Here is an 11340-nt window from a genome sequence, read left to right as displayed (position 1 = left end):
TGCCCGTCAGCTCCTCTTCGCTGGCGTGATAAATGTTGGCTTTTAAGCAAGAATGGATTGATTATTAATAGCTTAGATACCAGTTACAGGAACTGCAATAAAACTAGATTTTAATTTCCCTCTCTATTAAGGAATCTCATGTTTCATTCAGCGTAGGGAGAAAATAGGGGGTTTCGCAGAGATATTAGATTTACTGCCACTATAAAAGATCATTGATGGACCCGACTCTGGGTTATATTTGACTGATTTTTCAACAAAAGGCAGCTGAGTCTCCCTGTACCTGGCCCTGAACTTCTCCAGCACCAGCGAGCAGAGGGTTTCATGGAATCATGGAACCCCAGAATGGTTTTGGTTGGAAGGGACCTTAAAACTCATCCAGTTCCAACTCCTCTGCCATGGGCAGGGACACTTCCACTTTCCCAGGTTGCTCCAAGCCCTGTCCAACCTGGCCTTGGACACTTCCAGGGATGGGGCAGCCACAGCTTCTCTGGGCAACAATTCCACATCTCCAGTGGCTTCAACAGTGCTGGCTCCTGATCTTTCCAGCCTCTCTCCCTTGCACTCCTGCTCACCACTAAACCCCAAATCCCTGCAGAAAATCACTTAATCAGGGTAGGGGTGTTTGGGCTGTGATTTGTGTCTAAATCAGGAGCAAAAGCATAAAAGCTGCCTTGACTGAAGAACATAGTTGTGCATTTTAATCTCTTATAACTTACTTTTATGATGTAATTCTGAATTATGTTATTGCATTTGTATTTAGAGAGCACACCAGATGGTGCATGCAGTAACACTTTAAATTAGGGTTTCCCAAATACACATTAAATTTAGATTTAATAAGACAGTTATCACATGGGAATTAAATACCAATTGATTATTTAGAAGATATCACAGCTCAGCAAAGTGTGCAGCTCAGCCATGTTCTTGCACAGCAGCTGGAGCAGGGGAAGGACACCTGGAGGGAGCTTCCAGGGATCCTGCCAGGCATCAGTGGCCTCTCTGGCTCTTTGTCACCTTGTTGGTGACACCTTTGGCAGTGGAGGGTGGACACAGAGGGAGGGACACTGCTGTCCAGCATCACCCCTGGGTACATAAAATCACATTCCTGAAGGTGTGAAGGTGCCTTGAAGGCACTTCCAGCCACATAAACCCATTTACATCCCCTTTGACCAAGCCCTGCACATCATTTTGGGGCACACGAAGGGGCTCATCCCCTGCAGAGGGTCCTGGTGGCACAGGGGACCCCGGGGACACGGGACAGCTCTGCCTTGGGGGTATCCCAGCACAAGCCCTGGGGGATCCATCCCTATCTCCATGTGGGCAGCAATCACAGCTCAGATGTGAAAACATTTCAGATCTTTTGCTGCCGCTGCTTTACTTTTTTTTATTATTATTATTATTCCAACCAGCAATATGCTGCTCATGGACTGCGGGTAATTTACTTTTCTAATCAAATTGATTTCCATTCAAATGAATTCTCTTGTCCATCTCCATTCCAGTAATGTTATTTTAGGCATAAGCTGTGCCTTGGTACAAATGTCTAATCAAAGGGGGAGATGCCGAGGGCACCGCGGCCCGTTATGGTGAATCACACACAAGTGAAATTATAGATGCTTTTAGATGCAATAATTTATGTATTGTAACTTCTGGTGAGGCCCAGGGAGTGAGGCTACATTCCCCTCCTGGATTTATCTCTCCTCTTGGTCTGTGGCTCGGCATTTTCTGCTTTTTTTCCCCTCCTTTTTGTCCTTTCATTGAATTAGGCTGATCTAACTCCTCTCCCAGAGTGAGCAGAGCCCTGGGAGGTGAGGGTTGGGTGAGGGCTGCTGGGATCTGAACCCAGCAAGGACTAAACCCATCACCAGGGATTTGGGGTCCCACCCTGCTGTCCCTGCCCCATCCCAGCCCCAGCACAGACAGGATCACCAGGGCCAAAACTCCAGTTCCTGGCTCACTTGGCCCCGCTCCTGCAGCGCATCCCTCGGTACCTCCACGCCCGTGGCAGCCTCCCTGTACAAATGTCTTCATTGTCACCGTGCCACCGCTGCTGTCCAGGGCTGTCCCCATCCCAGTGCCACCCCAAGGAGGTGCCCACCTGCCATCACTCCAACCCACTCTTGCCACTCCCCACCATCCCTTCGCCAACCCCAGTGACGTGTCCATCCTCTGGGCTCAGTTCCAACCCATCCCTGCCACCCCTCCACCAACCCTGTGGCATTATCACAACTATCATCATTATTATCCTTAAGCTACCCTACACCAACTCTCCAAAGCCCCTCCTGCAGCCCTGCTCGTGGCTGATGGATGTGCTGGTGGCACGGTGAGTTTGGTGCCGGTGTTCTCCGGTCAGCGTCGCGGGCACAGCGGTTTGTGTTGGGAGTGATGCTCTTCCTACTCTTCCCCCTTTATTTGTGTTTTCTGTCCTGCACAGTCTCTCTGAGCCGTCTCAGGCGCTGGAGTGCTGCTCTACTCTCGATTATAAAATGGCTCAGTGCAAAAGATGCATATAAATAAGAGCAGCCTGAAGTGCTCCTGAGCCGGCGGCGCAGGGAGCGCTCGCGGATGTGATTTATGGCATCTGCTCCCCGGGCCCTGCTGGCATCAATCTCACACTTCACTCACATGTTCAGAGGCAGGAGGGGGAATGTTGGCACCCCTGGCACACACCCTCCTGCTGCTCCCTCCCCTCACTGCCCCCCAGGCACAGCCTCAGGAAAGGGGGATGTGTGGGTGGATCCAGCTGTGACCAGGGGCTCAGCTCTGCCAGGGTGCTGCTCTTGCTCCCTTCTCTTTGCCACGTGGCTGAGAGCAGGGATGGTGCCAGGTTCACACGGGAGCAGCCGGATATCCCAGCCCCCAGAGTCTGCTGGCTGCCCACCAGCAGGGACCAGCAACAAAGGCAAGGACCAGCAACAATGGGCAACATCTGCAATGGGCAACTCATGAAGTGACCAACTCCTGCAATGGAGGAGTCACTGGAGGTCAACTCCTGCAGTGACCAACTCCTTCTGCAGTGACCAACATCTTCTGCAGTGACCAACACCTGCAATGGCCAATGCCACCAATGTCCAACACAAGAAATGACCAACCCCTGCCATGGCCAACACCTTTAGCACCAGTCAACACAAGCGTGACCCTGAGAAGAGCTCAGCCGGCCAGAGCCTGGTGCTAATAATGCCAAGGCTGTGGGTTCAAACCCTGTGTGGGCCATTTGTTTAAGAGTTGGACTCGATGATCCTTGTGGGTCCCTTTCCAGCTCAGAATATTCCATGATTCTGAGTTCATCTGCCTGGGGCCGCCTAAATCTGCAGCAAGTGGAACAGGTCCCACTGAATTTGGGCTGGTGGCCCCTGCCCCCTGTAGCACCAAGCCATGGGGGTGGAGGTGCAGAGCCAAACACAGAGAGTTTGAGCGGGTGCAGTGCTGCAGATGGAGCACATCCCAAGAAAACTAAGGCAGGCCAAGTCTTAAAACTCAGAGCTGCTCCCAGAAACCCAACAGACCACCAAACAGCCATTTTCAACACCCTGGGGCAGAGCACACCCCGTGGGTGCCCCCATCACCTCCCTCAGCCACCTCCCTCTCACCTGGAGGGCGCCGCCAAAATCACGACCCCACACAGGCAGGGGGAAACCGCCTGTTTTACAACAATAGCAACAAAAATAACAACATTAATGCCAAGAAGAGACCCTTCCCACCCACCCCACGTTTCTCCCCCGGTTCCCCTCACGCTGCCGCAGCCCCAGGGCCCACAGGGCCTGAATCCCCCCCTCCCCTGCACGCTTTCCCTCAGCACATTTCTACAGCGACGTCGTTTTCTTGGTTAAATAACTCATTTATCTTTTTATACTCTCTGCAGATCATAATACACCCACTCTGACAATACCGCACACCAAAGACCTAATTTTAGCGCGGGTGTTTAGAAGTAATCAGTTTGAAATATTGGAGCGGGCGTACGATGGGCTCGGGGTTTTTATTTTTTTTGTTGTTTTTCTCTTTTTTTTTTTCCTTTCCCCCTGAAATACTGACGTCTGCAAGAAAGCTGCTCATAAGGAAAATTCTGATTATAACAACTCATTTAGAATAAATCAGTTTGAAATGGTTTATATAACGCGGCGGAATGTGCCGTACGCGAGCATCCAAGTTTCTGTGTTTTTCCTTTCAGTGAGACGAGATTAAATGAAACCCCAAATGCAAGTGGTTTTGGGCACTTCTATTTTGCTAAGCAGAGGGAAATGCAGCTCCTCAGCAATTTTATGGCCAATTGGGTTGGGGAAAAAAAATAAAAAAGACAAAAATGACAGAGAGCAGAATTACACCCTCCCAGCTCTGACACCCCCAACCCGCTCCACCTCAGCCTCTTCAGCTTTGAAACCCTTTTCCCCATTCCCCATCCCAAACAGGACATCATCCCCCATGACAGCCCCATCCCGGGCAGCACCAGGAGCCCCTGGACCTCCCAGTGCTCCAGAGAACCTCTCCCGGTACCTCGTCCCCAGGAGCGCTGCATCTTATGGAGCATCCTCACCTTCTGCCAGGGCCTGAGCCACACATGAGACTTGGCAAACTCATTCCACGTGTCCAGGAGCTGTCCTGCCCCTGTTTTCGGAGCCTGGTTAAGGTTTTCCCCTGGTGGAGAGGCTGGAAGGTCCAATGGAGCAGGGAAGTGGCATTTTCAGCTGGTGCTGCATCCTCCGGTCTCAGCCCCACTCTGGCAAAAACACCTGAGTGAAGATCAGGGGGGCTGCAAATTCAATTTTAAATCATTTTGCACCATTGCACATTTAAATCACGATAATAAGAATAAAAATAACAATAAGGATTATTTTTTTATAAGTGTGGAGGGAGGGAGTGTGTGATGTGTCCAGAAAAAAAGCCAAAAGATGCCCAAACCACATCAGGAGAGGGAGGAGAGAGCCCAGAGCAGAGTAGGGAACTCCAAAACCCCCCAGATTTGGGCAAAACCCTTCAATTGGCCAAGTTTGGGGGTTGTTTCATACCTGGTATGGCAGCCTGAACCCTCGGAGTCCCGTCAGCACCTCTTAGCAATCCATCCTGTTCACCACCCACCACCCAGAAAAACAGAAAACAGAGCGAAGAAAACCTTTTAATTGTAATTTACTTTATTATTTTGTAAATGTGAATTTTACAAAGCGTTTTACAATTAATGATCACATTGGGTTGGTTTGTTGTTTTTTTTTTCTTTTTTTTTTTTTTTTTTTTTTTAAATGTTTTTTTTATTATATAAAAACAGTTATGAGCACTTTTCCAGTTGGGGGGGGGGTGGGGGGGGGGGTCTTCATCTTTTCTCTCTTTTTTTTTTTTTTTTAGTTACTGATATATCGTGTCAGCCATGGCTACAAAATAACAGTCTGAACTATACAGAGTAAGAGCACATAAATACTAGTGAATAATGCACGATAAAAAATAAAAAAAAAACAAAATAAAAAAAAAAGAAGCTAGCATCGTTCGTGGCTGAGACAGTTGAGGAACATAATTCAGTGGTACTGTGAGATTTCCTTACAGCACAGAAAGTATTTTTAACAGTCATGAATTACAGTACTACTTAATACCCTATGAAGACGCTTTAAAAACAACCTTGTACTTTAAGTCCTTTTTTTTTATCCCAAACATTCTGTCCAAAGGATTAATGTTCTATTTGAATCAAGTGCCATCCAAATGTTCAAGTCAAAAATATTTATACATTTATACTCAGTTGGTTTTTTTTTATTTAATAATTATTTTTTTTAATTATTATTCTTCTTCTCGTCTGCTAAAAATAGTATTGCAAGTTTTGGCTTTTTTTTTTTTTTACCTTGACATAAAAATCACGATTATATTTTTTTTTTTTATCTGTGTGTGTGCAAAACGCTTTAACAGTGGAAGAAACTCACGGGAGGAGTTGAGGGGGTTTCCAAAGGGAGTGAGCTCGAGTCCAGCCCCCCTCCCTGGGTGAGTGGGGCTGGGGGGTCCCACCCGCCCCTCCCTCCGGCCCCGGCGCGGGGGTCCCTTCTCACAGCACGACGATTCGGAGAGCAGGAACACTTGGAACAGCAGTTGAATCCCGGGATGGCTGCGGATGGCGATGGGATGCTGGGGTGGGGGGGACACACAGCCAGGGAGGCACCCGGGGCTCATCCCGGTTTCCCACGGGTCCTTCTCCACTCGCAGCGAGGGATTTCCAGAAAAAACGAGGGATCTGAGCACAACCCCGGGGGCCGAGGGCTGGGAGGAGGACCACGGCTCTGCTCCCCCAAACGCCGGCGAAGCCGGGGGCAATTCCAGTTTTGGGGAGCCCCGGAGCGTGCCAACAACCTCAGCTCCCCACCGCCGGCTCCACGCCCTCCAGGGGAATTCCCAGAGGGAAACCCCAACTCGAAGAACCGAACCATGGAGGTGGCCCAAAGGACCCGCTGCCATCCCTCCTCCCCGAGCCCCATCCGCGGGCAGCTCCCGCCCTCGGCGGGGATCGAACCGGGGCGGGAGCGCCGATTATCCCGGGGTGGGAATGTGGGAATGTCACCGTCCCGCGGGACAGCGCGGGGGGCGGCGGAGGGTGCGGGTCATGCAGCCCCTCGGCGAAGCGGCAGCGCGGGGGAGGTGCTTTAATTAGCGCTAACGAGGAGGAGAGGAGCTGGTCCTACACTACGGCAGCTGCAGGAACGGGGTGCTTACACTCTGCGCTCTTTAAAGGTGCTTGGTATAACTTTAGATATATAATATACAGGTAATATTGCTAATAGTCAAGCATTAAGAATAAAGGTGCAGACATACCATAAATACTGATGCTCTGATTTTTTTACACTGTTCAGACCTAGATGAATGCAGTTTCCTATTCACATTATAAAGCAGCCCCAAATTCTAGAATTTAAAATAGTGTCGTAAACAAAGAGGAGGAAGGAGTCGGTTATGATCTGATCTTCTTAATCCGTTTTCCTTGGAAAAAAAATGATCAAAAAATTCTAAGGCACTCAGGAAAGCCGCATACAATCGATGGACTGCTCTGTTCTCACCTTACATTCAGTGTTTTAAAGGGGTTATTTTTTTTTTTTTGCTTTTTTTCGCTGTTTTTTTTTTTTCTCGGAAGAATACAATCATTACCATATAACATTTTCAAACATATCATTAATCCTCCACACACAGGAAACATTAGTGCAAAATGCTTGCCCTCATCTACCAGATAAGGAAAAACCCAACGCCCTTCACATTTTAGAAGTTTGCCTTCCTAATAACAATAATAATAATTAATAAAACAAACCCAAATCAAAAAAGAAAAAAAAAAGAGGAAAGGAAAAAAAAAAAGAAAGAAAAAAAACCCCAAAATATACAGGAAGTTGTGCTAGGTATAAAAATATATATTTTCACTGTGCAACTTGACTCTCTCCAGACTCTCTGTCCTAAGCCATTCAAGTACTTTGCTGCTGCCCCCCTGGAGGCCCTGCTGGCTGTCTGGGAACAGGTTTGGTCCAGAATTAATCCCTACAGCCAAGTGCAGCCCCCAGCTGGGGGGCTCAGCCTGCTCCCCACCCCCAGCAAGTGCTAAAAAGGAGGAGGAATCCTTTGCAATATCTTTTCTCTCTATATTTATATATATATATGCACACAGACACACACAGAAGGGACGACTTCTGATCTCTGACACCCGGATCCGCTCCCAGCTTGCCTCAAAACTTTTGGCAAACCCAAACTTTTGGGGATCAGGAGGGTCCTCAGCCAAACCTGACCCCCCTGAGCCCCACCAAGGTGCCCTCCAGCAGCCACTGTGGGGGGCACGGGGACACCCCCAGGGCCAAGGAGGGCTGGGGATGGCTGGGGACAAAGCCCACCCCGAGCTCAGCCCTGTGGTCCCCAGTTTCGTTTAGTGATGTGGGTAAAGTGCAAATAGAGCCCTTGGCTGTGCTCATTCCCACTCTTCCAAAGCATCCCACACCTCTCCACCAGCATCAGCCCCCTGACACCTGGTCCAGGGTGTCACGGTCCCCCCACCAAGCTGTGCCAAAACCCACGAGCTGTGCAAGACGTGGGGCAGGAACCTCCCCATCGCTGATTTTTTTTGTGTCAGGAGCAGTGGCACAGGCTGGGCAACCTTGTTATTACGATGCAAAAAACTGCTTCAAGTATCAAAGAAAACAAAACAAATGGCCAAAAGTTGGGTTATCCTCTCCCCGCTCCCCCTTTCCCAATGGAAATACAAAGAAGGAAGAAAAACCCTGAGCAAAAGCGCTGTCTGGATTCGGGAACCAAAGCAGGGAAGAAAAGAGGAGCACAGCCACAGCAGCCAAAAAGTGACTCTTTGTGCACCTTGTTCCTAGTCCCAAACGTGTTAAAGAACAAGCTGCAAATGTCATTAAAGCAGGTCATTAAGTCACAGTAAAAATAATCAGCATTAAAAAAGGAAAGAAAAAAAAAGAAAAAGCCAAACTTGGCTTTCACATCACTGCCCTCATCCCCTGGGGGCACCCTGGCCTTGGCATCCCTGTGGGTGCCCGGGGTCCTCCAGCCCAGCCCCAGCACTCTGGGTGGAACCACAGGGTCCTGTTGGAGCCAGATCTGTGGAAAGGACTCCGGTCACTTTGGGGTTTGTAGGGGCAGAGCTGGTACCTGCCGCCCACCAGACTCCAGGGACACCCACAGTTCCCATCCCAGGGCCAGCTGGGGCCACCAAAGCCACCACAGCCTGGGGACATCAGCCTGCAACAACAAAAATAAAGACGAAACAACTCCACATTGGGTTTTCCCCAGAAGGGGCTGTCGGAGGGGGAGCGGGAGGCAAAACGCTTCCTCCTCCCCAAAACCTCTTCACAGAAGGGCACAAATCTAGGTTTGTTTTTTTTTAAATTTTTGCATTCAATACACTCCAAATTATTAAAAGCCAAGAGCCTGGTTGACCTGGAGAGGAGGGAGGGGGCAGAGGTGGCTGCAGCGGTGCAGCCTCCGGTGCAGACACCGCTGGGAGCCGATGCCAAGAGCTCCCGGCTCCGTGCCCTTCCGAGCAAGAACAATGTGCTTTCCATGCTCAGATTCCTCCCTAAACCCCTTCACAGGCACTGAGGAGGGGGTGTTCCCCCCTAGGAGGTGCCCCCAGGACCTGCACTGGTGCAGGGGGGGTGACACGAGCCCGTCCGCCCGGGAGCGGGTGACGCGAAGGTGCAAACGCGGAGAAGCAAAGGAAAAGGAGCAGCTGGGAGGGAGGGAAGGAGGGAGAAACCAAACCCAACCCCAGCCGTATTGGGAAAAAAAAACAACTAACAACAACCACAACTCCGGCCAGGCTCTCCACCTGCATCCCACACAGTCCTCCCGACACGTGCCAGCCTGAACTCCCAAGGAACCTTCCCAGCTCCCGGGAGCCGGATGAAACTCCCCGGGACAACAGCACCGCAGCCCAGCCCCGCAGCACCCGGGGCTCTCCCTCTGACACCAGATTTCCCCCACCCTGTCCCACTTGGCTCGAGCCCTTCCAGAGACAAACACGGCCAGTCACAGCACCTGCACCCGAACACACCTCGCTTTCCTGTTCAGTGACAAAACTTCCCTTAGAGGACAAGGTTAACGATGGCTTTACTTCTGAGCTGAGTGATGGATGGGGTGATGACGGGGTGGTGGTGGGTGGGGGGGGGGTGGCTAGCTTTTCTCCTCCCCTTCTTAAAACAAAACAAGAAAGGAAAAAAGAAAAAAAGGAAAGGAAAGGAAAAAGGAAAAAAAAAAAAAGAAAAAGCTACAATCTTATAGAGTAACCTCAGGAATATCAAAAAAGGAGCCCAATATTTTTTTAAGTAGGTCGCCACAGACCTAGTCGTTTACAGTATAACGAATGCGATTATTTCCTTCATAAATTTTAAATACAAGCAGAATAAAAATCACATTTTTTTCAGGCAACAGTAGCAGTTCAGTAGGTAAGTGGCTTGATCACATTTTTTTTTGTTTTGTATTAGTAATGCATGCAAGCAGCTTTAGTATTACAGATCCCTTATAGGTCATGAAATGTTTGCTCTCTCTCTATAAAGTCCCTCCGTAAGTACCATCCTGTCTTCTCACGGGAGTCTCGGGCCGGCTGGAGGAGCCCGAACCTTGTTCAAAAGGTTGGGGAGTGCTTTGGGTATCCGATGCCATGGCATCTGTGGCAGCTGCCTCCTGTATGACAGAGCCGGCCCCCTCGGCGTCCTCGCTCTGTTCGAAGGACTGGTTGGATCCGTTGCTCAGCTCTACATTCACTGTGTTAGTTCTCAAGGCTACTATAGTTCCCGAGTCGCTCCTCCTTTCTGCATAGATTCGCTGCTCGAAGACCTGAGCAGTGTTGGGCTGGAATTCGGGATCCAGGGGGACACTGTTTGTGGTGGAGCCCATGACGGTGCGGTACATCTCCATCCCTTCGGGCAGCATGGACTTGATCTTGGGCAGCCAGCGCTTGCGGACGCGGCGGGCGTTGGTGCACATGTCGGCCGCGATCACGTTCATCTCGCTTTCCTTAAAGCTCGGGGCAAAATTCTGACAATACACTGCAAAGACAGGGATACACAGAGCTGAGGATTTCAGGGGAACCGGCACGGAGGAGGCACAAAGGCGATCCCGGCCTCCGGAGACCTCGGCGTGGGCAGGTGCCACGGGCCGGAGGTTCACCCGCGGAGCAGAGCTCTCCAAGGAGACACTCACGCACAAGGCTCCTCAGCTGCAGACAGACACAGTCAGGAAGGGATAAAAGCAGAAGGCATAAACATCCCAGGTGGCAGGGGAAGGGGGCTGGGCAAGGATAACTCGCTCCCTGGGAGGCAACAAACCCCAGAGGGACCAGGTTCTGCCTGCAGCCTCAGGCTCCAGCCAGAGCTGGGACCTTCAGCCACCAAACCAGAGATGGACACAGGAAAGGACACACAGACTCCACAGCAGCAGCTCCATCGATGGCTCTCAAACCCACAGGCACAGCAGGGAGCCTGGGAAATGTGGGAGCTGAGGGGGATGCACAAAGGATTGTCCTCTGCCTGTCCCCTGCACGGAGCAGCAGCCCGGTCAGCGCAGCTGCTCCAACTCCACTGGCACATCCACTGGGATCCAGCAGGAGCTGGGAGCTGCAGAACCCCACGACCCCTCACCGTGCTCCTCCACAGGAGCCAAGCACCTGATGTTATGGAGCAACATCCAAGGAACTGCCACTGTGAATAATTATCAACTAAAACTTGTGCACAGGGTGAAACCCAGGCAGGGAGAAGCCATCCTGAAACCTGCCACAGGACACGATGCCTCTCCAGCCTCAGGAAGGACCACAGCTGGAAGGTGCAGACCTGGGACTCTCCAGGGTGAAGCTGCTGACAGGGAGCTGACTGCACCACCTTCAATCACATTATT

At 50.6% G+C, this 11340-nt stretch overlaps 1 protein-coding gene across 7 annotated transcripts in view; it reads right to left on the bottom strand.

Moving 5' to 3' along the window:
- Positions 1 to 5328: 5328 nt before the first annotated feature.
- NACC2 (NACC family member 2) overlaps positions 5329 to 11340 on the bottom strand; it is a 57457-nt gene continuing 51445 nt past the window's right edge. For 6 of the 7 annotated variants that reach the window (XM_027687623.1, XM_027687626.1, XM_027687625.1 and 3 more), the window contains exon 6: positions 9884 to 10496. In XM_027687623.1, coding sequence (XP_027543424.1) covers positions 9997 to 10496 — 500 coding nt within the window. In that variant the 3' untranslated portion in view covers positions 9884 to 9996. Of the gene's footprint in view, positions 10497 to 11340 lie in introns of all 7 variants that reach the window. The other variant, XM_027687621.1, reaches the window with a different exon arrangement.

Source organism: Neopelma chrysocephalum, unplaced genomic scaffold (genome assembly GCF_003984885.1).
Source record: "Neopelma chrysocephalum unplaced genomic scaffold, ASM398488v2 Primary Assembly neopelma1_74, whole genome shotgun sequence".
In the NCBI taxonomy this organism is placed as follows: domain Eukaryota; kingdom Metazoa; phylum Chordata; class Aves; order Passeriformes; family Pipridae; genus Neopelma; species Neopelma chrysocephalum.
The sequence above is the reverse complement of the archived record's forward strand: the minus strand, read 5'-3'. Positions and strand labels throughout refer to the sequence as shown.